This window comes from Pecten maximus, chromosome 10, assembly GCF_902652985.1.
Source record: "Pecten maximus chromosome 10, xPecMax1.1, whole genome shotgun sequence".
NCBI classification, from domain to species: domain Eukaryota; kingdom Metazoa; phylum Mollusca; class Bivalvia; order Pectinida; family Pectinidae; genus Pecten; species Pecten maximus.
Genome location: NC_047024.1, coordinates 7114579 through 7142129, shown reverse-complemented (window position 1 = coordinate 7142129; position 27551 = coordinate 7114579). Strand labels below are relative to the sequence as shown.

Genomic DNA, 27551 nt, shown 5'->3' with positions numbered 1-27551 from the left:
CCAGGCACTGAGAATCTTTTAAACTCTTCTGCAATAAATAAGGGAATGCTCTGTTTTTCAATACATTTCTAATTTCAATTTCTCAGTGAAAATCAAAAATGTCATCATATTTTCATTAGATGTAGTGTCACATTTCCACGATGGCCTTTCTGTACTTGCATGGTTTACCGAGAGTATGTGAGGTATCTACACTGCGATCTTTCAATGTTTATCTGTTATAATCAGATATAACTTGGGAAGCTGGAGGTCCAAATAAAATTTATGTTTGAAGGTTGAAAGAAAAGATAACAAATTCCATGGAAGTTCTCATGTATGTAGTTGACGTTAAACATCAGATTGCAGTGGTTACCATGTTAAAGAAAAATATTTTCTTTTCTGTTTAAATCTTTAATGAAATACATAGAAATAAAAGGCAAATCCCTTACACACCATACTAACCCTAAAAAGCCTCCTTGTATCATGAAAGTTTACTGCATTAAACATTAGGGAGGGTTTATTGTAAACCACTTCTAACTTACTATTTCGAAATGGAATGATTCTGCAGGGAGGGAGACAATCCCCTAATAATTAAAGGTTTGTAATTCAAAACAAAAACTGAATACCAGTAGTTACACATTTCCATTAAAGGACATTTGTAAATTAATGATTTTTACAAAACTTCATTCCTATATAATACGCTATTCATATTTGCTTGTATTTGTTTCTCACAGAAATCGAATCTAAATCCCATTACAGAATTTAATGAAAATGGAACCTAGACACATGTATATATATGAATTTAATCTTGGCTGAATGCTATCATTGAACTGACAGTTAAGTTTTTAAATTTCCAAATTGGATATGTTATAGATTGCTGCTATAGCAAGCTACACATAAATGAATTCAACCCTGAATGTAACACTTGAAATAAATGAGATTTTGTATGGGACCAATTCCAGTAAATTGATTCTTCGGTAGAAATGAATACACTTGAATTACTTGTTATACATTTCTATGAGAGAAATAAGAGCAGGAAGACTTAACAAAATTATCTTTTGTTAGGAAAACAAGCCAAAGTCTTTAAAACTTCATTCCTTCTTTGCAATCTCATGTTACGTAGGTATATATTGTGATTACAACATAAGAAGCCCAAAAACAAGGCAATCTTATACATAGAGAATTACATTACAAAATAATATTAACACTTGTAATTCAGCTCCTTTCTACATACTGAGTACAAACATCTTTCTCCAGGAGCAGTTTTCATTAAATAACTATTTTTTCAGGATAATCCATGATGTTTCTGAAAATATCTTTTTTCTAAGCTACTACAACGAAAAGACTGTCTTAAAAATATCTCCCTCCAAAAGCTCTTTCCCGCCCAGAACTTCTTTTCTACAGCTCTAGCTTATACTCCTTCGACAATTAAACCAATTCTACATAAGATTTTGCTCATCCAATTCCTGAAAACATGTAGAAGCTGTTTTCACTCAATTTTTTTTTATAAAGGATGTCAAATTTTTAAAGATAATTGCATAAGAATAATGTATGAGCATTTTACACTCTGTTGATTCTCTCTGCTACAAACTCTCTAACACTGCTATACAGAACTGGTTCATCACATTATTGTGGGTTATTGGACGCTGCGGGCAATACAACCTGTCAAAATGTATTGATTCACGCCATAACATACAACAGGGAGAGATCGATACCACTGTTTACACTTTATTCTGTCAACAGTTTGTACATACAGGGGTTAAAATGAATAAATACAAAGGCATTAACGGCAGAATCAAGATAGAAATATAAAAAATAAATGTGTGGTAGCTATAGCACTGCAATTCTAACAGAAGAACCACAACCATCCAGCCGTATCTCAGTATAGCACTAAAAATCTATATGGAATATGGTAGCTTTTTCAATTCATTAGAAAACCAGGTTTTTTGTTAACTTTGGAAATAATGAAGTGGGGAACAATGAAATTTCCGCAAAAACAAAGTATCATCAATCAAGCAATCCCGGACAATGAAACACCTATATCATTTACCTGGTTACTTTGGTTTGGTTTGTTTTTTTGGTTTGTTTTTAACGTCCTATTATATTAACAGCCAGGTTCATTTAAGGACGTGCCAGGTTTTGGAGTTGGAGGAAAGCCAGAGTACCCGGAGAAAAACCACTGGCCTACAGTCAGTACCTTGCCCCACGTAGGTTTCAAACTCGCAACCCAGAGGTGGAGGGCTAGTGATAAAGTGTCGGGACACCTTAACCACTCGGCCACCATGGCCCCTGGCTACCTCGAAAAAATAACAAAGTATAATCAGCCAATACATGTAATACCCATAACATTAATACCTCCAGAATAAGTGTTTTTGATGGTCTACTGAAATATCTTATAAATGTAGTTGACAGTAATTCAGCTTACACGGAAATCTTATAAAGGAAGTCTGCTGTATATAAGAAGTTCTAGTTCAAGCAATTTCCAGAATGTATGGGTTCAAATCAAAATGAAGGAGTCTGGATCTACATGTTGATAAAGATCTGGTTTAAACAGGCCATATACAGGGTTCCTATTTAAACGGGCTAGATATAACTGAAGCTATCATTAAGAGTTCTTTATTAAGAGATTATAGGTTTATTGGATAATATTGGAATTTGTTAAGCTACCATTCTCTAATCCCACCAATCTGGTCATTCCACTATCCTAATGTATTTATAGAGATTTTCTTACACTATTTTGTCTCGGTAAAATGTAATTGTGTCTCACAATCAGGTCATTTCTGCTGAGAATTTATGCTTTATCATTAACGACCTTCAATTGTCAATTATATAACCTAATAATAATGAAACCTTGATTTTATATTCTTAACAGAAAAATATAACAATAAAAAGTAAATATCATACAGGAAGCATGAGTAAGTATAGCCCAGACATAATAAAATGTCATAGCTACCATGCATGTTATCACAAAATAACAGCAAGTTAGTAAACCACCTATAAACAAACATACAAAACAACAAACAATAACCACTACCAAAAATATCTAAAACTCCTCGGGTGTCTACAGGATTGCTTTGACTTTGTGATTATCTGAGTTGACCACTGGGGGTGTGAAGGATTTGCTTCACCTCTGGGGTATGTAGGATTGGTTTGACCTTTGCAGTGTAACAAAATGGATTTATCATTGCCAATAACCAAATATAAAGCACGAAGAATGTAACACCAGTCGAGTTTTACCACTTCTCTCTTCTCTGCCAAATGTCAGACTGAAATAGGGTAGGAGTGTCGTCCTCACACAGAAAATCAATCTCTCCTTCCTCCTTACTACCATGTAGTATCTATATAAATATGGTCTCCGATAGCTGACCAAGCAACTTAAAGTTTATATATAGAATTCTCTCTCCATTGACCTCTTCTCTGATGAGCTATGTCTCGACCTATGACCTACCATGAACTTTGATGTATTGATACTGTGAAATATAAAGATGCTGATGTAGTACCATCCAGTATTTGGGGGGAATTCAAAGGTCAAATAGAGGTAATCTGGGGAACAAGTTTACCTTTGGTGATCAGTGCTTCAGTAAGTAAGCTCTATCTCTGTTGACCTATGACCTTTAACCTTGACCTATGATGACTGCTGTTTATAAGAATCCCAATGACCTCTGTAGATGCTCTACATATACATTTGTAAATGTATGAGAAATTTAAAGGAAATAAAGCCTGGGAATACATTCTGGTAAATTTTATAGGGAGATCTTGGTATCCAACTATCAGCCTGTTATATTGTCACTACACCATTCCCCTGATTAAATCCTGGAAGAATCATATTGATACATTAATAGAATGGTCATGGCTTTGTGTGAATCAGCTACAGGAGGTGAAATAGTAGCTGTCATGTCAGTATAGGATATGTCTATTCATTTAGAGAATACATATATATTGATTCATCACCAACCATTTCATATATGATTGATCATTGAGTGGACACAAGGAATTGACACTATATATGTTAATATATATCTAACATGCCATCTAGGTTCATATAGTGATGAAGTGCAATTAATACAACTATCATACTTGGTATATGCCACTTAACAAATGGTAGCTAATGGTGCATAGCATTGCCATTAAATGCATAATGATATCAAATTAAATTCTTTTGAGGCATTGTCAATGGCATGTATTGTCAATATGAACAAACTACAAACCAAATTTAAATATAGATATTTTAAAATGATATTGAAAAATTTTCAGATTGCATCCCAATCCAAAAAGGAAAGTTATACACTGGACAGTGTTTGTTGTTTTCAAATGGAATTATACTGACTTCTTTAGTGAATAGAACCTTAAAAGTAAACAATACAAAGCCAAAGTTCCATGTATAATCATACACTACTACATATGTAACATACTATGGTAGGTCTATACTTGCATCTGTTCATAAACTAGTGAATTCATCCAGGCATTTAACTGTCAAACAAATCAACCATAACTTTTTGTCCAATAATATAAGAGATTCCTGGTAACATGAAAATGGTCAGAATATGATTTTGGCCATCCCCATCTGTCCCACCACAGTAGTGATTAGGCCCTGGTAGATTACACCTCACTATAGGAGTACCAAGACATTAACATACCGACAGGTACAGTAAATATCCTACCATTCTGCTTGGCATCAACTTACCGTACCTATAGGAAGAGTATATGGTAAATGTCACACAATTATGCTAGGCAATATCTATGGTAAATACCACTGAATTCTACCAGGCATTATATACGGTAAATGTCACACTATTCTGCTAGGGTCTATAGGATTCAGTTACACCATATGACTTTGCTGAGAAAGACAACACCCATTAATTATATTTCTAACTCTATTCTAGGAATATTCTTCAGTTTTAGACGAAAAAAGAGCCGAAACCAGAGAATTGTTTTTTCTTTCTTAAAAGCATGCTTGTTTTCTTCTCAAGATGGAAAGTTTCCAATTTCAAACAATGCGAACATCAAAACTATTTCCATGACATTTATTTTTAGCATTTTTCCAAAAGACATTGAAGGTCATATTCAATGATGTAGCATACACATTGCAAACTGTTTTAAAGTATTGCCATCGAAACTGTGGAACATTTACCACCTAATGCTGCTGCTGCTGATCAGGGGAGCTGTGTTTGAATGGCAATATATATATATATCTTCTATCTTATCAGGAGTAGACATATCATAACAAACTATACACCAATTATGTGTGGACAGATATACAGGTAGGCTCAAACCTTAGTCTACATTCCTACGTATATACTGGAACCACTCAGATATATAAATGTTTTAATATTGTACAAGTTTTGGTAGTTTCTCAATGAATTTACACTAAAACAAAATAGATTCAATGAACATCTTTGAACAATATATACTTATAATGTATATGGACCATGTATACATTTGGAATGTTCGAAATAGAATGACACTCCTTTAAGTGAATACAGAAACATTTTGAGGCATTTACACTAAAACTGAACTCCCTTAATGTATTTGGGAGTTTCAGTAGAATGAATGCTCTTGCTGGGAACACACTGGGATAGCTGATAGCATAGTGGTTAGTCCCCTCCAAAGTCAAGATACATAGAGATTTGAGTGCAGAATCTCAATTTGTCAGAATCGTGTATCTCGTTGGCTTTCACAAGCAAACAAATTCATCTGTTGATAGTGAATGTTATACCTACAACATGATGGGGTGTGGTACTGTATATCTGGCTCCTAGACAACGTTCTAATGTCAATAAACAATTATATCCTGCGATACATCATCATGAAGTCTAACTACGCTATCATAATATACAGTCTAACATTTGTACAAAACCATTATTAACTTAAATTGAATTCAAATGAATTGCTTCTAAACAGTTTGTGGTGCTGTGCTTTAATTCACCAAACAGGCTACATTTAATTCATCAACATCAGCGACTATCCCTATCTCCATGTACATCCTAATTATCTTGCTGACAGTAATTTTTACAGCCCTTTCCTACTAAAATTGATATTTTACATAATTGTTGTGTGGACACTATAACAAGTTCCCACATAGCATACTCTGTCACTTTGAACATCCCCTGATCCTATGGTCTATAACAAGTTCCCACATAGCATACTCTGTCACTTTGAACATCCCCTGATCCTATGGTCTATAACAAGTTCCCATAGCATACTCTGTCACTTTGAACATCCCCTGATCCTATGGTCTATAACAAGTTCCCACATAGCATACTGTCACTTTGAACATCCCCTGATCCTATGGTCTATAACAAGTTCCCACATAGCATACTCTGTCACTTTGAACATCCCCTGATCCTTTGATCTATAACAAGTTCCCACATAGCATACTCTGTCACTTTGAACATCCCCTGATCCTATGGTCTATAACAAGTTCCCACATAGCATATCCTATGGTCTATAACAAGTTCTCATAGCATATCCTATGGTCTATAACAAGTTCTCATAGCATATCCTATGGTCTATAACAAGTTCTCATAGCATACTCTGTCACTTTGAACATCCCCTGATCCTTTGGTCTATAACAAGTTCCCATAGCATATCCTATGGTCTATAACAAGTTCTCATAGCATATCCTATGGTCTATAACAAGTTCACATAGCATACCCTATGGTCTATAACAAGTTCCCATAGCATACTCTGTCACTTTGAACATCCCCTGCTCCTATGGTCTATAACAAGTTCCCATAGCATACTCTGTCACTTTGAACATCCCTGCTCCTATGGTCTATAACAAGTTCCCATAGCATACTCTGTCACTTTGAACATCCCTTGATCCTATGGTCTATAACAAGTTCCCATAGCATACTCTGTCACTTTGAACATCACTTTGAACATCCCCTGATCCTATGGTCTATAACAAGTTCCCACATAGCATATTCTGTCACTTTGAACATCTCCTGATCCTTTGATCTTTAACAAGTTCCCACATAGCATACCCTATGGTCTATAACAAGTTCTCATAGCATACTCTGTCACTTTAACCATCCCCTGATCCTATGGTCTATAACAAGTTCCCACATAGCATACTCTGTCACTTTAACCATCCCCTGATCCTATGGTCTATAACAAGTTCCCACATAGCATACTCTGTCACTTTGAACATCCCCTGATCCTATGGTCTATAACAAGTTCTCATAGCATTCTCTGTCACTTTGAACATCCCCTGATCCGATGACGTCTACTAGACAAGAGACCAGCCTGATCCGATGATATTACTGACATTACGTCTACTAGACAAGAGACCAGCCAGAAACTCCTTTACACATCCATTGTTAATATTCCTCTGAAAATAATCTCATTATAAACCATGGTCAATAGCCAGACATTTCTACAGCAGAGGAACTTCAACCTTGTCTGGAGCCGAGAAACATTTCATAGCCCTCTGGGTTCCGCAGCCAGCAATAAAGCTATCTTTATACACTTGGGAAATGATTACTAAAATATTATTTAACAAATTATAGAGACACTTTGATATATCCTGCTTCCTTTTTCGGTTTTGAATTCATTGAATTTCAGAGAGCGAATACAGAATTTCAGTATTTAGATTCACTGATAGAGACTGAAGAGATCAATTGCCTCCTTATTATCATACAAACATTTTTTCTTGAAAATGTTGGTTATATATATATACAGTCAAACTTTGTTAACTCGAACTCGGTTAACTCGAAGACTTGGATAACTCGAAGTTTTTTCACGATCCCGATGACTTTGAGTTAACGAGATTTGACTGTATACATAGTGTATACATTAAAACTTTTACTTAACATTATTATTTTCCTGAATCACTCCTTCTGTTGCCACTGTATCCTGGTAAACCTTCAGTGTCACTGTGTGTCACCGTGTAACAGAATCCAACAGACCACTACTGACCTGTAATTATCACAGTACACTGTGAGGAAATACTAATTAACTAGACTTATAAGTGATAAAGAGATCCCAGCTGAGTGTTGTTGACGAACCTAATTAACAGCTCGCTGCAACATGTGGATCAACAAGGTGATAAAAGTGACCCTTGGGTGGCTGCACAGATCATATGATATAATAACGATGTAGAGATACCACTGATTTAGGTGTAGCTTATAGCTATTGTTAAACAGAGACTGCCATACATACATAAATATAAGCACACAAAATTTTAAAACAGGTTTTTTTTTAATTCAAAATCTATAAACATACACTATACAAAGTTAAGTATGAACCCTATGGAATATATTCTTGAATAATCAAAAATATAATACATTCATACATATATCACCTCCCCCCCCCCCCCCCCCCCAAAAAAAAAAAAGATTCTTATAGATCCTTAGGCATTCTCCTAAATTTACATGGTCATGATCAATGATAAATGAATCAAAATTACAATACCTAAGGTAGGGGTTTTTAAAAGAAATTATTTCATTTAAATATATATACCGGTAGGACTAAATTTAACAATCTTGAATTGGAAAAAAAATTCAATGCATGAATGAAAGTTCTCGCAACTTATCAAAGGTTGTTCCCAAACATAATCAAACTTATTACTGTATGTACACTGTGTTAAATGGTAGTGAATGTTTTGTAAATAGCATAGGCTGAAATGGCAGGGGATGTAAATAGAGAACCACTGGGAACTCTGGTGTGTAGGCATCTAATAGTAAGCTGTTATTGTTAAATCAAGGTGCTCAGCACTGGGTGGACTATTCTCAATACTACAAGCTACATGTACGTGTGTATGGGAAGGTTCAATCAAGGTCACTGCCTTTTCTTTCCTGAAAAAAGTCATCCAAATGCTTTTTGGCAAGTGTCTGAACTTAAAATGTTGCTGCTTTCTAGCAATCATCAACCTCCCACAGATAAAATGTTACTTAAATCAAGCTGTGCATTATGTACACCATCTCTGAAAACTACCCTACCAAAATTTTACTTTAATCAAGCGCTGCATTAAATGCACCTTTATGAATAAATACCCCAACACAAAATGTTACTTAAATGAAGTTATGAAGTATGTCATCATGGCAAATGTCTGCCAGGTTAAAGAAAATAAAGACAAAAAGTAATTGGAAATGGCATTCTTGAGTATACATTAGGAAAGTCTTCGTCAAAATCAGTCATGTGCATGACTACTTTGCCCACTTTGTAAAGACTATATAGGTATGGTGAATAGACTGACTCTAGTGTCATTACAGTGTATAACACTGGTGTATAACACGGTAGGATACACTGGGGAGAGATAATCTAGAAGTTTGGGGATGGGGGTGTATTATGGAATCTAGGCTAAGGAGACCCCATGTGTTGATGATGACCATTACAAAAGGTCAAGAATTCAGGGCTATCTGGTCAATAGTGATCAGGGAGGGTCAAGAATTCGGTACTATCTTCACTAGGATGATCAAGTTTCAGCAGACTGCACTGTATGATGATAAGGATTGGGGTACCAACACATCAAGCTAATGCAAACTCATTCCTCAAGAGAAGAATCACTGACCACTAGCTCTGTTATCACTAGAAACTGTTAAACTAGCCCCACCCTATCCCAACAGGACATGACGTGGTTTTCTTTGTGATACCATGTGCACAATTTCTGTGAAAAAGGAAATTGCTCTGGTTGTTTTCTCACAACATCAATATTGCAACTAAATTTGAGCTGTTTATCCTAAAGTAGAAAACGATTGGATCTGTTCGCTACCGAAATGCTTTAAACTTATGACAAACATATTGGTTCTAAAATTAACAACATTTTGTTTTTCCCAATTTGTGACTTTAAGTCTGAGCAATTTCCATCAGTTTATGACATTTAACAAAGACTTTTAAATTTCTGACGTCATACAATTAACAAAAATAAACTGGCAGTTATGTTTCGTTAGAGTATAAAGGCTTTTCCTATTATTGTATTTTGATAGATGCTCGGACATTATTGTTTTCAATCTTCAAGCCAATATGTTTTTATACTTAAAGTATTTTTTTGTAAATGTATCATTTCCTTGAATGCCTTCTTGTAGTAATTGCTATTTGCTCACTGAAAATTAATTTTACTATGTTCGTCATCAATATTTACGAGCAGTTAAACATCCAATTGGAAAACATTCACAGCAATTCAATACGTTTGAACTCTTCAATTCACAATAGACGGATTCATTTTTAGACAAGAAATTCTATATTCACCCGAGAAAAATAATACATGTGCGTCATCATAGAATTACGATTCAGAAATGTGTCTCAAATCTTCTGTTTGCTACGGCACACAAAAAGAGATTTCCTACAATCAAATGTAATCTTATAGGCCTACCATTCAAATTAAATATTAAATGTCAGGTAAGAAGAATTCTGATCACTTGACATGATCAAGCAATCTTCATAGTAAGTTTGCTGTACTTGTCAGTAAATATTGATTAACAAATCAAAAATGGATCAAGATTACATTCTCCAGTATTTTTTCTATTCATACAATGGCAAGTACAATGGCAATGAGTAAAATGTGTTTCAATGAATCATTAGATTGTTTTCACTGAAAGTGTAAAAATTGGCTTACAGCAAATTATCCAATTAAGGAATTTATGTTTACGTCAATAAAGTTGATAACATCTGGATCAAATTTCCCCTGATCGTACACATTCTTATACCAAGTTATTTAACCCTAATTTATAAAACCAATCAAAATATTCTTGACATGAAGAAGCGATTCTTGTCTATATAGGCCATTAGGCTACTCAAGGATTCTTCGTTACCAAAATGTCCTAAGGAAATTTTACTGAAAACTAGCACTTACCAATGCCAGTCAAGAGTTAAGTAAAATAATGATGTAATTAAAAAACAAAATGAAACAGGAGTTGTTAAGTTTTTCTGTAGTAAAGAATTAGAACCACAGCTTAACATGGCTGTCATAATCAATCTAAACATTTACTGTATAAGACATTATGTTTCTCAGGTAAAAGACGGTTATAACTTCACTGGATATTTGATTAGTATCTATTCAAAGGACTGTACAAAATATGCAAACCTGCATAGCATTTTTAAATTCAAAGATAAGGAAAATGCCCAAACAATGAAAACTTTTTTAGGACTAGTCACTACATTTCTCAAAATGTTCAGGATATACTGTGTGGTCTTGATCTCCATGGCCTTCATCCGAGTGTGATTGAGGGGGCATGAACATCGAACCATTTTTCCACATGGCACATCAAAATAGGTCTCTAACTAGAGTTAAAATATAGGAGCATTGATTATTACCCATCAATCTTAAACAATCTGGGTATAAATCTTATTATATTAAAGAAACAGGATTTCAGACAGCTGTGCTAATTAGAAAACAAAGACTTATACACAGGCTTGCTTTTTAAAACATGCTCTGAACTGGCAATGGAACACATTCTCAAGATTTATGAATTGGGAACAAATACAGTAAATATCACTGCTTAATGCCCGATTATACCTCTATATATTCATCAAACTTTTTGCTTGGTCATGTCCCTATAAGGTCTCTCTAAATTAACCTTGTATAACTCAAACCGCTAATTGTTTAATTGAATACCTAGTATTCCTCGAACTAATATTTATCCCTTTCCCTTCATATTCATAGCATAAATCAGCTACCTTATATTCATCGAACTGGTGTCACCCATCAACATTTCACCTGATGTGTGACACCTGGCTGTGTGGCACCTTTCGGTTCTGCCTCAAAGTTTAAATTTGCTATTGTGTTTATACAGTAGTTAATGTCATTAGACAACAGATAATTACAGGATATTGATCGCACATAACACACCTACACTACCAATAATTATCATTTATTGGAAAAAATTCTGATAATTCTGTATTGTTTGTTGGCATGAATATCAATTTGAAGGAAGTTTAATTTTTGTGTAAAATCAATTACGGAATGATAATATAAACAAAAGGTATTAGAGGATTCTTTAAATCCAAATTAACAATGAACATTTGTTTGGGGATATTCACAGGTAAGTAGGCCTTTGCAATTTCAGAAATATATAACCTTTCGTCTAATTGGGGGTCTACATTGTTAACCTTTCGTCTAATTGGGGGTCTACATTGTTAACCTTTCGTCTAATTGGGGGTCTACATTGTTCAGTTTATATCATTTTATAAAATCATTAAATGTTTCAAATCTTTGAATGTCTTCCTTTTTCATTACTACAGAGTTTCAAAGCGTAGTAAATCACATCTATCAAGGATGCTACAAAGAAGGTATTCAGTAAATCTTACTCAAATACCTGTATTTCTAGTTCTATTCAGGTATTCAGGCCCATAAGCGAATTAGTCAGGTTTTACTGTAATCTAAAATAAACAGTTATGGCAAAGGGTATGCTCATCAGTTCATATACATCTTGTTAATATGCATGTGTCCACTGTAGAGTTCAGTTTGAATGGAAGCATACCAGAACAGGCTTATAATACCAATGCACATGCTGTATAGATCAATTAGGCCTCAAATTCATGATATTTTTTGCATGGAATCAAAATCTGCATCAAGAATATCAAAGGTTGTAATGAGAATTAATATTTTTTCCAATTCTGAATTACAATAGATTTAGTCTTTGAATTACATTAGAAGCAAAAGTCAAACAGGTTTTTCTAACATTTAATAATGAAACAGTATGCAGTGGAATAAAAACATGAGGAATACATTTTCTTAATCAAGAAGATGTAATGTGCCAGGTATGCTATACCTTTAAGGTAAAATACTGGGGTATGGTATAGGTCCCTAGCTGGCTGAGGAATGTATAACGAGTACCTAAGGTATACGAGAGACTGGTACTGGTGTACCTTTACCACATTGCATGGTTTCCACATGGTACCTCACTTCATCAGCAGCTAAATATAACAGCACCAGGCCAGACTAGGCCACTTATTGTTTTCAGTCAACAACCTTCAGTAGTAGCCATCTCTGTATAATCATCAAATCTGTACTGAGATAGGATTCTACCTCACAAGCTTCTAATCCCTCCTCATTCCAATATATATATATATATATATAATATATATATATAATATATTTCAAATTAAGGAAATTAATAAAACCAGTAATGTACAAGGATTAGTATTATCCAGGTATATAACCGATACTGCTAATATCATTCATGTTAACTTTGCTTCATATTTCCACTGTGACTCCCGTTGCACTTACATACACTGGGCCAGCCAAACAAACTTTTCTGTGGATTCCTTGTTCATGTGTCTTTCCTATTTCTCTGATTTTCTTACATAACAAAAAAGATTTTTCTTCTTGCATATTTCAGGTGTTTTTTTATTAACCATGATGTATAGAGTATAAGCCAGGTTCCAGATAAGACAGGCAATACATCTGTAATGGGAGTTCTCACTCAGTGCATGCTACCCTGCTGTCCTTGTTGATCCCAGAATGTTGTTTTGTATTTTCAAGGGTACAACTCTTGGGAATCAATTAAAATGTATTCAGCCTGTGAGATATTTGCATTTATCAGCACGAGGTCATGGAGAGAAACAAAGTTACAGTGTGCTTGGCCTCAACAAGGTGTGTTAAGAATGCATAATTGAGAATGGAAACAAACTTTGGTGTTTGCATGGCCTTACCAGTAACTATTATTTGGTAATGCAGAAAGAATAGAAACAAACTTATTGCTGTGCTTGGCCTGAACCACATGTGTTGGTACTCATTAGTCAATAGTATAATATAGACAAAAATATGTCTAATCCCGGGTAATTTGTTGACAGTTTTGGATCAAAACCTGAGAACAGTGCTTAAAGAACTGCTAACATAATGGTTAAAAATAAATGAAAAATGACATTTGCTAATTGGCCAACCTTGTATTAATCCTATGTGGTAACATTACACAAAATTTTGACAGAAAGACTAAGGATCAATTTCCCAATCAGAAGGGGTTATTTACAAACAACATAATTGATGTCAGTCACACCTCCAGACAATTAAGACTTATATATTGATTTATTTGTAAACAAAATTCTTTAATTTGTTTTGTAAATTAAGGTCATATTTGTTCAATTACAATTCTTAGCAACAATATCGCCTAATTGGAAAGCGAATGAGGACAAAAGCTCCTTATAAGTAACTCAGCTGGGTCAACATGTTATTATATATGAGGAAAGCTATGATTCAAGAGAAATTTAAGTCATCTGCTGTATTTGATTTAATCAATCTTAACACAAGTAGGATATACTGTTGTATATTTACATTGAACTGCAGGTGATGAGGGAAGACCATCCTAGTTTACTTGTGGTCATCAGCTGTCAGGATCTTACGTTATAAATGTAATTTCCAGCTCTATATTGTCTGGTCGAGAAATCATGTCTATATATACATACGGGTGGTAACAGTAATTACAACCTGGTGTACAAATGAACAATTCCCAGTCAGCACAGAATAAATGGAACCCTAACCCTATAATTGTATAATGAGCCCTATTTATGACCAAGTTATGTATTACAAGTTCTTTGTTACATCATAAACCTTAAAATATTCATGACAGGTCTTATCCCACTTAGATAGCCAAAAGGTCCTCCTGATCTTAGATATACTCCTTCAACACTGTTCTTGTTTTCCTAATAGCTTGTATTAAAGAGACAAACTTTCAGACAAGTACATGTTCTAAGGGAACTCTGGATAAATGATTGGATAAAAACTATTGTGTTACCACACGTGTGTACAAAACACCTTTTCCACAGACTTTTTACATTAGTATACATATATACCAAAGATTATTCAACTACACACTACTATATATATTTCCCTTGAAATCCATTACGAATGTCCATACTTGTTGAATTGCAGCATTAATATGGAAATAATATCCTTTATCTTGTTCAATCTAAACAAAAAAGGCCATATAAAACATAACTTAAAATATATGAAGCAATATCAAGTATTTAATACATTCCCTAAACTAACAATACTTGTGACAATAATGACCAGGTCCCTACCTATTTTATTCTAAAGCCGACCTGTACAAAATCTCCACAAATATTAACATATTGGTCTTACCAAAGATTTACTTTCAAATTAATTACCATGTATTATCATACTATTATGTGTGTATAATTCTTTTGAAAGCCTTATGACCTGTACATAAGGATATTTATATTATGCATTTAGGAAAATGTGTTGTTCGTATTGTATACATGCATACATAGCCTTGTCCAGGGTATTGTAATACTCTATTGGGCTATTTACTGTGTGTTTCAAACTCAGGAAGACTCATTGTTCAAAAAACACAATGTTGTTTGAATTACCTTTGGCAAAGGAATTTAACCGAAACACAACCGAATGTGATTGTGAATACTTATACTGGTTACCTGTATCACAAAGCATTGTATTCGCATTCATGAATAAACTTATAAGTTTGGTTTTCAATGTCAATGACAGAAACATTGGATATAACCTCAACTTGCCTACTTCTCCGAGAGTATAACTCTACGGTATTAACTTCAACATTTCAAAACACCTGTTAAATGATATTAATTGTTTGTAATGTTCAACACAAGATTATGAAATGCATTATAACTAGAGTTCTGGATGATGTATCCAATTTATCATGCAGGATACTCAAAATGTTGACATTCTTTCCTTCCTGGACATTTACAGTGGTGAGTGTTTAAGTAACAATTGGTGTGTAGCAACATATCAATCAAAAATACAAATCCTATTATATATTTGTAAACAAAGAAAAACGCTTGGCTCGTAGTTACGATACTATTTTTAACCTCAATACCCTCTGCACTGTCTGCTGTAGTAAAATGCCACTCCAAAATTTTACACACAACATGTGCTGCTAGCTGAAGAAAGTGAAGCTCTTCAGATGAGCACACATGCTATGTCAACGTCTGCAATCTACCCAAGAAAACTTGCAGAATCAGAAGTTATTTTAGCATCAAAACATTCCTTTTAAAATCCATAAGCTTTCAACATCAACTGGCAATCAGAAAGTTAGGAAGGTTGAAAATAGTTTCTCTACAGTAAAAAAAATACAAATGAAAAGGAAGAGGAGCATCATATGCATGATACAGTGTAAACACAAAGCTACCGTTATCTACCCATATACGTCATAGTAATTTAAACGGAGGTAAAAATAACTGAAAAATGATAGTATAAATCAATGTACAAATAACCAAATGACTAAAAATCTAATTATACAAAATTTGTTTTCCTAATTAACAGATGGAAAGTAAATAGAACCTGACAGAAACATACATAACCAGTTCTGTAATGCACATGATCATACGACTCCTATACATTTTTTTTCTCCATCAGTCAAAATTTATCTATGAATGAAATATGACAATTGCATATTTCATTCTCCAAATAAACTGTACAATCAGTGTTTTTCCATATTTTTATTAGATGAAGAGCACACTCAAATTTTAATTACACAGTGCTGAATTAAAATGTTTAACTTTGATAAAAATGTTTAACAAGTATCATGTGCATGTACAGTCCCGAACGTTATCACAACACTACCATGATACTAAAATGGTACTCACCCCATTGATGGAGAGACGAAGCCGTTGATTTGTAGGTGCGAAGATCTTGTTGCCATCACTTCATTGTTGTTCGTTCTCTGTACTTCCGTGTTCTGTCTTAAAGAACCTTTGCAGCAAATGGGAATTTTTAACTTTGTATTTGAGATATACTGATGATCCACTAACAAACTGACTGATTCTTTGAAGAAAAAAAATGTGGGAAAAAAGTCTTGAAACATATTTTGCCTGTAATTCAGACACACGATTATCAATAATGCATAAAGATACCAAAATTAAGAAAAAAAAACTGCATAGATTCAATATAGTGCATCAATTTCCACTATCCTTACAAGTGCAACAAGATGCTAGTATATATATATATATATATGGTACAACTGTTTTTGGTGTTTCCCCCCCAATATTCATAAAAGTATGGAATCAATTGACTGTTCTTGCAGTTTAACATCTATTTACAAATAATTGATATATATTAATGTAATATATATTACATTTTCATAAGCTCTTCGATTGGGAAGCACGATTCTTCAGCACTCAGTTTTCTCTGTTTAGACTAGTATATAAATCCAAACGTGAATCTGTTTTTCTTATGACAAGTATATTTCAACATGTCAAAACACTCGATTCTTGATTAATATCCCGTTTTGGAAAGATGATGTCTCAACCTCAGCACATTTCCTCAGTATTGAATCTAATTTGTGGTTTCAATTAATCCATATAACTATAATCCGAAATGATACAGCATCTTTCAAAATGTAAACAATGAAATCGCGACATTCACATTTTACTTGGAGTCATTACGGTATCAGATATATTTATATCACACGGGAAAGATGGTTGGCAAGTGTTCAAATAAAAGAACAGTTGTTCTGATCGCAGACTGGGATCTCCACATGGAAATGATGATGAGTAATGAGAACTAATTAATATCACGTTGGAGAATATAATAACAAAAAAATCACTGTATCTCGGTTGCAGGCTTGCAGAGCACATACATATATTGTTCCACCTATGATTCGGATGTGTCTCCTTAGGAGGCCATTTGCAATCGTTAATGGTGTTGCGAGTTTTTTTCCACATAGGTATATTTATACATATGCAGTAACCTCCAGGTTAGGAGACAGGGTTTGTTTCCCTCGGTAGTGCAATTGTCATGTACATCAATCTCCACTCTGGAACGGAGGGAGGGAGGGGTATAGGAATGGTAACAGTTTGGTTATTTGTTCATGGTGTATCGCAAGTCAAATGATGACCAGTTCAACAACGTAACGTTCACAGTAAAGCGTCTCCATGACAACATTCTCACATCTGTATGTCCATATGAGAATCTGTCAGACCTCCGTAAAAACACACATTATCGTAAAGGGTACCGATTGGAACGAATACACTTTGGTCAAATGTCAACATCACAAACAGAAATATCACGTGATTTGGATTCAGATTATTTTTAGAATTCACACCGTTTTTTATAGTTTTTTTGGTGATGGTTTTCAAGTTCTTTGCCTTCAATTGATCCAGTCTTTTGCATGGAATTGTTATCTGATCCAATGACTGAATAACACATACAATGATTAGTTCTTTGTTGTTTCTCTTTCTAATGTCTCATGTCCAGACGTCCAATCACTCTGTAGATACTTGTTTTTAAAGCAGAATGTTACATCATGTTTCGCTAATACTCAGTGATATTAGGAGGGAGACCATATATATATACTAAATATATATTCTGTTCACACCCCAATGTTCACCATGCATTCATTTGATGGTTCCCTTTCATCACAATGTCCGAAAACTATAGACCTTAGTCAAACGTCTGTTTCAATACTCAGGTTGTTTATGCTGGAAGGATTGTTCACTTTACTGGTATGGTTTTCTTTCGTTCGGTCGTTGCTAAGGTTGAAGCTACTACCTTCTTCCATTTCCATCATATTGTCCGAGCCACTATAATTAGAAGCCAGTGAATTCTTCTTGCTGTTTGAAAAGTTTGGACAGGATTGTACATGATGGTACGAGGACTTATCATCTCCTTCTGTCTCTCTGTGATAAAAGTAATTAAAGTTGGACACAATAACAGGCACTGGCAATGCAATGGTCAACACACCGGCAATGGCACACAATGAACCCACAAGCTTACCCCACACTCCGATAGGCCGCATGTCACCATATCCAACTGTCGTCATAGTGACAACAGCCCACCAGAATGCGTCTGGTATACTTCGAAAATGAGTATGTTCTGCATCAGCTTCAGCGAAGTATACCGCACTTGAGAACAAAATAACACCAATAAAAAGGAAGAAAATGAGCAGTCCAAGTTCTCTCATACTGGCCTTTAATGTCTGTCCCAAGATTTGAAGACCTTTAGAATGCCTTGATAATTTAAATATTCTGAAAACCCTAACTAACCTTATGACCCTCAATATGGCTAACGACATTGCCTGGTTATTGCTTTTGCTCTCGTCTGCGATCACGGTACCAAGCGTAATAAAGTATGGAATGATTGCCACGATATCAATGAAATTCATAATATTTTTGAAGAAACACAGCTTGTTGGGACAGGAAGCATAACGTACAAGCAATTCAAACGTAAACCATATAATACAGCATGTTTCTATGATGAAAAATGGCTCATTGAACTTGGGAATATCATCTTCCTCTATCTTTTCTGAGGTATTTGATCCTGCTGTTTGGTTAACTAACCTGTAATGTTTGAATTCTGGTAATGTTTCTAAGCAAAAGATCACAATCGATAAAAGGATCACTAGCACTGAAAAGATTGCTATCAATCGGGCTGCGGTTGAGCTTTCTGGGTACTCAAATAGAAGCCATACCCGTCTTTGGAATTCATTCTGAGGTAAAGGTCTCTCTTCCTCCTTAATAAATCCTTCATCTTCCCTGAATTTTTCAATTGCATTATCACCAAGTTCATAAAATTTCATTTCCTCCGAAAAGACATCCAAAGGAACATTGACAGGCCTTCGGAGTCTGCCCCCACTTTGGTAGTAGTAGAGAATAGCATCGAAACAAGGCCGATTCCTGTCGAAAAAGTACTCATTTCGAAGCGGATCATAGTAACGATTTCGTTTTTGTGGGTTACCTAATAGTGTCTCTGGAAACTGGTTGAGTGTTTTCAGTTGAGTTTCGAACCGGAGACCACTGACGTTTATCACCACTCGTTCACAGCACTCATAATCACTGCCGTGTCCTTGTGGACCCATACCGTCGTCATCATCGGAAGGCTTTGGAAAGGACCTGGAATTTTGAACACAATCATGATTGTTTTTTGACAAAAGTGGTCGTTGTGAACTGTGTATGACATTATAACTAGGTGGACCTCCATTGCCATGAGAATCAAAACCTACCATAGCAGCCTCCATGACGATTTTTAATGTTTTTTTTTTTTTCAAAATCCGTCACACAAAAGTTTTGAAAAGCTATCACAGTTCAAAGTTTTGAATCTTGAAAAGTTAAACTTTAAATCACATGCTTGGTTTTATCTGTTCATTCATTGTTGATGTTATTAACCTGAATGACATGACCAGTCAACTTATGTAATTGATACTGAAAATGCCAATCCCCATAACATTGAATGAACATATTAGTATACCACTGTCTGCTTAAGTATTTACCAAAAAGATCTATAAAGATGGCCGATCAAAATTAATCTTGATCGCAAATATTATTTTAATTCGTTGGTGAAAATGAAACTCAAACCAAGCATGTCACAGTTGATTGACGGTAACGGTAAATCATCACTCCGGGTCCCGTTATAACACCCGTATAAATTCCGATCCAGAAGGACGAAAAAGATGAAAAATCATCAAACTTTTCAACGATCAGTAATGCCTGTCGTCATACAATACATAGCTATGGTAGATACTAGTCCTGCAGGCAGTAAGGATAGCACAATAGTGTTATTTCTGTACACAAGTCGGTCTAAATGTCAGCTTCGTCTGCAAACACCATAAAACTGTGTCTTGATAATCGAGGGGTTTTCCATTAAATCCGGATCAGTAGCGGTGACTGTTATGCCTTTTCTACATGCATGGAGGTAGTAGGTTTGGATACGCATGCTAATACTCAATCACAATTAACAACAAACCGTAATTCATGCAAAGTTTTCGCCCACTACCTCCGTTCTGTTTACTCTAGGTTGACACGAATCTTGATAATTCATGCACATGTGTGCTAGTACTGTCAAATCGATCGACCAATGAAATTTCGTGTTACAGCGAGGCTTGGAGATATACCGACAGACGAAAATAACTCCTAACAGGTGCCTCCAGTTCCAGCTAAATTATGCTCAGTACATGAATATTTATATGGCTATCCTACTTTTTGTTTCTGATTACAAAGCACACGATTCATTGAGTGTAATATACAAATAACATTGGATTAAAATATATTTATCAGATCGGTGTTTGAGAAATTATTTACTGCGGATGGAGGCTTACCACATTCCCAGAGGTACGTCATCAAAAGCTTAGACAATTTGAACGTAGCTCGGACGTTGTGTACGCTGTTTTCGGGGAGAAGGTAAAAAACATGTGCAGCACAAAAGCCCGGTGAGATGCGTGGAAAATAATTGATTGTGAGGGTCGATAAAGGAAACAAGATTTGAAAAACATTAACAACTAAAAAGAAGCAAAGCATCTCAGAAAATGACTGCATTTTTGCCACCAAATCTACTCGCACTTTTCGCCGCGAGAGACCCCATAACATATCTACCACCGGCTGACAAACAAAGCCACGAGAAGAGAAGGGTGCCTTATGGCGGAGTGGCAGTATTTCTAAACGAGTTTGAGGTAAATTTACATTGGTATATTTTACATATATTGTCATAGCATGAAATTACGACTACGTTATTTATCAATTTCACATAAATGTTTGTCAAACATGTACAATGCTACACTTACAGTGTTTCCAAAATGGCGGACACCAGGGTTGCCATAATAATTTCAGCATGTGATCTGTATGCCAAGTCGAGTAGCAAAATACCGAGAGAAGTAATCCTCGATAGAATACACAAAATTGCAATCAGCTCACGTCATTTTAGTGCACAGCTTTGTTAAAACCAGCAGCAACAGTGGTGACACACAATCAGTGGAGTGATGTATACCATCACTACTCTGTCCTCTTACATTTCCAACAGAGATTGAACGAGATACATCTTTCCGCATCGACTCGCTAGTACACCAATGCACACCAGAAAAATCGGTAATGGTACACTCCGCTCACATCGTTAATGTTTACATTCTCTTTGGTATCTGTGAATGATAATCTAAGGATGGGAGTCGCCTCTTGTCACTAATTGCAAGCCTCTGCTATCGGGGCTGAGCTGATGCCTGTATGTATAAATAATTCACACATTCCTCCTGCTAGCTTAGCATAATTTAATTGAACCTTTCCACCTTTGGAGAAATTCTGATTGATCTCTCCTCCACATAACAATAATCCCAGGTGTTTTTTAGCTGGTACTACTCTACAAGCTCTAGTGATAAAGTGGAACGGTCGTACAGATTTCAGAATAGTGGTTTGTGTGTATTATTTGTAGTGGCAAATTTGTTTTAACTGGAACAGTTACATGTACACACAACTAACGGAGAAAGAGCCCAAAATCAATGGTACAACCTGCAATGCGCAATTACCACCTCCAAATGGAGGTACTCGGCGTGACACACTAACGGCTCTAAAATTGATTTCTCGATGCATGTATATAATGTTTGCTCTTCAGCTTGAACAATAGGTTCAGTTATTGAAGACATTTAGTACTGTTGCAATTATCACTGGACTGGAACGCGTGCAAAAAAATGACCCAGAGCTGGAGGGATATGATTTTTCTGTCTCTCGGTAAAAGTCGCGATGTAGAAACCAAAGCCAATTATTGATCTGTTCTGCCAGAAAAGAAAACAGCTTACAGTGCATAGATTAACACACTAATTACTCTTATTAGGTGAAAAGACCGAGATTGAATGTAACATGAAAGCGAATAAAATGAGTAGAGTTTGGCACTTACCGTGGATAGGGTTGTTGGTCGAGCAGTGGCGTGGTTGTGTCGTCTTTGGAGTCCAGACAGTCATCATTATTTAGGTGACAATTTTTGTTGGCAATGTCCTGTGTAATGCCGACAACTATTATTGCGTCACATTTTCCATTGTTGCCTCCACCTGTACTAATGGTGTCATTATATGAAGGCGGGTTTGAGTCCGGCGATGAGACTGGTGGAGATGTTGACACGTCTTGTCTTTGGGGTTGTTGTTGTTGGTCTTTACACGTTTGTTTTTCAGTTGATTTTTGTTGCATTTTGAAAATATTTGGAAGACATGTTGATTTACTACTATCCTCACCTCCTCCACCTCCACCTCGAGATGAATCAGAGACTGAACTCGACCTTCCACTGTTTGGTGCAGATTTACTTCTCCGGATCCGTCTTGCTGCCTGAACTCTCTCTAATCGTTGTGATTCAACAGCATCGAGGTCTTTAGGCTGAAGAAGAAACACAAGAATTGACAGCTATTACAAATAAGTGAGATTATGGGTACAGTCCAGTTAATAAAGTATGTGGCTTTCACCTGTGTCTCAGCTGCGAGTACCAAAAGACAGTGAAAGTCTTTAAGAATAGTACTGTAGTATAGTTCAACTTGAATGTTGAGGGAGTGTGTGTGTGCATTATAATAGTGTGTACCGGTCTAGAGAGAAGGCGATATATTGATTAGCCCAAGTAAAGAAGGAAAGTCAAGTGAATTTTACAGATCTATCTGGTGGCATGCATTTGTTGATGAATTGTCTTCAGCAAATTTAATTTATGCTCCAATACGGAAAACAAAAAGAAATAAGAAAAAAATCTTGTGGAGCTACATACAAGGTGTAAAAACATTGAAACCAAGTGGTAAAATGTAGACAGTACTGAAAAAAGTTTTGATTATTCAATAATGGAAACATGGACAGGGGTAGCATGTAATCATCTGTCTGTCTTCTGTTATTGATTGTAAATCATGATGAGTACTGCTGAAAAGGGTATGGTTATCAATGTAGACATTTTGTGGCAAAATGCTTGGTAGCTGTGTATTAAAATAATGAAAAAGAGAACATGATGAGAGAACAAATTCTCGCAGCCTCAATCAATATCGTCTTAGCAGCTGCTATGATTTGTTCACAATTTTTAAGTCAATATATGCAGACAAATATATTTAGCCATAGGCAATCGACATTGCAGGAGATATTGTGTATAAGGCCTAATAAAATTTATGTTTAGTTTCTCAGATACTGTCGCATTATCTTAAACCATAGGATCTAAGATATTTCAACACAAAAACATTGTCTGTTTTTATTGATATTTTTATAAATATAGCCTGTAAAGAAAAAGCATATATCATGAATACATTATGAAAGAAAATTGCATTTTTGCATTTTGATAATCCGTTGGTAATTATTATCTGTACACTATAATTATGTGATTATTACTATTTCGGAAGTATGGAAAGGACCTGTATAGGCTAAGCCTGTTGTCCAATCCAATTTGTATATCTATCTCTATTATGAAATATTGTATTTAAATTAATTCAAATGCTTGATTGAATAAAATATTTTGAAATGAAATTATTACTTTAGATTCAATCTGGAAAATAAATATTGGATGTTTTTAAAAAATATGATAAATATATATCTCAAAACAAAATGTTGCGGAGGGGGTCCATCCAGAGAACAGACAATGTTTAATACATTTGATTATACTACTTATGAATTCAAAATATCAAAAGTTAACAGACACAAAAAAAAATTGTATAAAACTGAACAGAAAAGTCTATCATTTTCTTCATTGATTTTTTTCTCTTAGAAAATAACCTGATTATCTAAACATTAATTTTTTGGCCTAGTGAAGAATAGATAGCAGTTACTGCTGACTTCCTTTGTCAGTCAAACTGCAGTAAAGGAATGTGTGTAAGACACTTGTTAGATTGGACGCTAAAATCCATATTATATAATATGTTGAAACATGTTACATCATATTGGATAGCAAGGTATTGAATATAAAAAAGATACATACATGTTGCAATATTTAAATAAGCATTATTGAATAAAAATAAATGCTTCATTTAAATTCAATACAACTATGTAGCATTTGTTGTTGCGACTGCAGAGACCATATATAGGCACAAAAGACAAAGGAGCAATAATTTGAATTTTTAATGATTTTTTCTTAATTTCTTAGTAATCTCTGTAAAAGTAACCTTGTGTTCCTGGTGACATGTTGTTTTCAATATATGGCTGATTTTTCCACTGTCACCTCTGTCACTATCTGCAGTTGTCCCACAGTTGCTGAATTCCCCATCCCTTTTTGCACTATTGCCCTTAATTCCTTTACCCAACACACCAGCCATATCCATACCCAGAATAGCCTCTGGGTTTTTTACCTGTATTAATGTTTCTGTTAGTTACATGGAACTCTCAAACTTGCTGTTTACTGTATGTATCTCCAAGGTTTTCACCTGTGGTGTTATCTATGACCCCCTCCCTGCTAATTGTCACTTCCCTATCTCCCCCACCCTCTATACACACGGTGTATGCCCAGCATGTAATCAGTGATCACCTGTATGTTTTCTGTACCAATGAGATCAGGGTCATTGTTAATTACCTGTAATGTAATTGGTGCTCTCTTACAGTGAGCTGCCCCCCCCCCCCCCCCCCTTCTCCTTTGTCTATAGTCCCACTCCTCTTTACACATATTTAGTAGTCTTCCCTGTCTACCTGTATTTACTCTTGTTGTATCCAAGATGATTCTCTGTTTTTGTAACTAGCATAACTTTTAATTTAAGCCACAAGGATGTCAACATTCACCGGTGAAGTTCAATATTTTGTATGTGGATGCATATATCTTGGATACAGTATATGGAAAATGGAAATCTACTGATCTTTACACATTGATGCACCATCAGTAGCTCATTGTTATCCTCTCTTAGAAAGCATGTAAATTCTATTATGCTGTGAGCTACATATAAGAACGTTTCTATATTCCAAAATTAATTTTTTGGAATAACTCATTAAGATTTAATTAACCAATTTTCAAGGTCATTCTGGCCAGATAGTCTACCATACTATGGCCATAAGGAAACCTTGTAAATGTTTATAACATTAAACAATTGAAAATTTCATGGTTTTCCAGGCTAAAATGCAACCAATATTTTTTTTTGTAATATAAAACAATTAAAAAAAAATGCATGGTTTTCCATATTAAAATGGAATATACTTATACAATTAGTGAGAAAGCAGAATGATAACATATTTGAACATGTATAATTAATGAGAAAACAGAATGATAACAAATTTATGTAATGAGAAAGACAAAGTGTTCCACAGGTGAGTGAATCTTTGTTGACAAAACAACAAATGTATACCAACAGGTAACCAAAACACAAAATTGAAACCCATACTGAAAAAAAACATGGTATGGGTATTAGTTAATTATTTTGAAGGATACAGTACTCAGTTCACTAGTTAAATTTTCTTACTTTGATGATATAAGTACATGGTTTCCTATTAAAACCGATCTTCATTAGTGTACTATGTTAATTCTAATTTCAAAGGAATTCATTAGAATTATTGCATTATTTGATTCATTTTGTTTGATCAGTGAGGCGATTGTTTGTTTTGTATTTAATTTTGAGGCATATTTAAATTTCTTTTACACAGGATCCTAAAGACACACCACCCCCGACACGAGTGGAAACAAAGGATGAACGAAAAGAACGGAAGGTAACAATAACACATTTGCATTATCTTTACTGTGTACTGGATATCCACATTCAATATAAAATTACTTGGTAATTTCTAAATAAATGTTGGGGTTTAAAAGAGTTCAGAGCTAGTTTTTCAGCTCTTCTTTATGAGCATAGTTATGGTAAAATTGATAATGAATATCCATATTATCTATAAGAGTAGTTTAGTCATTAAAATATTGATATCTTTTACATATCTATCTCTGCTTTAAATAAATAACAATCAGGTAAATATATTTCAGAATCTGTCTTCCATTGAGAGAAGACATTTGAGAGATCCTGTACATGATTCCACATGTTAGGAGCGATCATTCTTGTGATATGTATTGTTATGGTGCATTATGAATGAACTGATTTTTAAATCGACCACTGGCAATAGCCACTGCTACAGCAAATGAAACAATGAAATGTGTGTTATACAGTACTGACCTTGATGTAGAAGCACAACACAATGTGCGTCTTTATTGCTTGAAATCATTCGTTTTAACCTTCACCCTCTAGCCATACCCCAACAACATGGGCACTTCAACAATTTTAGATAGCACCTGGCACAGGTTGTGGTATTCACATATCGTCATTGAACTTGGATGTTCTTCACTGACCTTTTTTATGAAATAATTGCCAATAGTTGCTGGTTTTTATATTCCTGTGTACTGCGAATAGCCATTATTACATACAGTTTACACACCTTATTCAATAAAGTGATCCCCAAACATCAACACCTGTGAAAATTAACACTCTCCGCAGCTTCACTAAAAGTATCTTCTATACCCCTCATAACTTATTTATAGAAAGCTAAGCTACACTATATATTTTCAGTTATGAGTTATGAGTTGAATTTCGGCCTGAAGTTCAGTGCCATAATGTAACTAGGTCTCTCAGACACCTACCTGCTCGTCAGCTAGTCAAGGTTGTCCTGACCTACCTGCCTGTGCAACAATCAATGCTGTAAGAATGCATCATCATTAGGCACACCGAGTACTGGCTCCTGTTCACAATATATGCTAGTGCAAAAGTAGATTCACTATTGTAACCAAAAATAACTTTTACTCATGAAATTTGGAGCAGGCCAATCTCTCAGTGTGATCGTTAGACCGTTCTATCACAATTCTCAATATTTCCAGTACGAAGCTTGTGCATTTGTGAACATAGCCTCTTTTGTTCCTGTTTGTGTTTCACAGACCTTTGGTTTAGAAATTAACCTATGATAAGATTGATATCACAAGCTACATTGCACACATCTAGTCAGATTATATATAGCTGTTTTCTCCTGTTATCTTGAACAGATATG

At 35.0% G+C, this 27551-nt stretch overlaps 2 protein-coding genes across 2 annotated transcripts in view; one reads left to right on the top strand and one right to left on the bottom strand.

Moving 5' to 3' along the window:
* Positions 1-20729, bottom strand: part of LOC117335641 (potassium voltage-gated channel subfamily A member 1-like) — a 49178-nt gene extending 28449 nt beyond the window's left edge. The window contains exon 1 of the mRNA XM_033895780.1: positions 16494-20729. Within this exon, the coding sequence (XP_033751671.1) occupies positions 18293-19861 (1569 nt within the window). The 5' untranslated portion in view covers positions 19862-20729 and the 3' untranslated portion in view covers positions 16494-18292. The remainder of the gene's footprint in view (positions 1-16493) is intronic.
* Positions 20730-20784: 55 nt separating this feature from the next.
* The window catches only part of LOC117335642 (U1 small nuclear ribonucleoprotein 70 kDa-like), a 102021-nt gene continuing 95254 nt past the window's right edge, over positions 20785-27551 (top strand). Inside the window, exons 1-2 of the mRNA XM_033895781.1 lie at positions 20785-21289; positions 26175-26237. Of these exons, the coding sequence (XP_033751672.1) occupies positions 21146-21289; positions 26175-26237 (207 nt within the window). The 5' untranslated portion in view covers positions 20785-21145. The remainder of the gene's footprint in view (positions 21290-26174; positions 26238-27551) is intronic.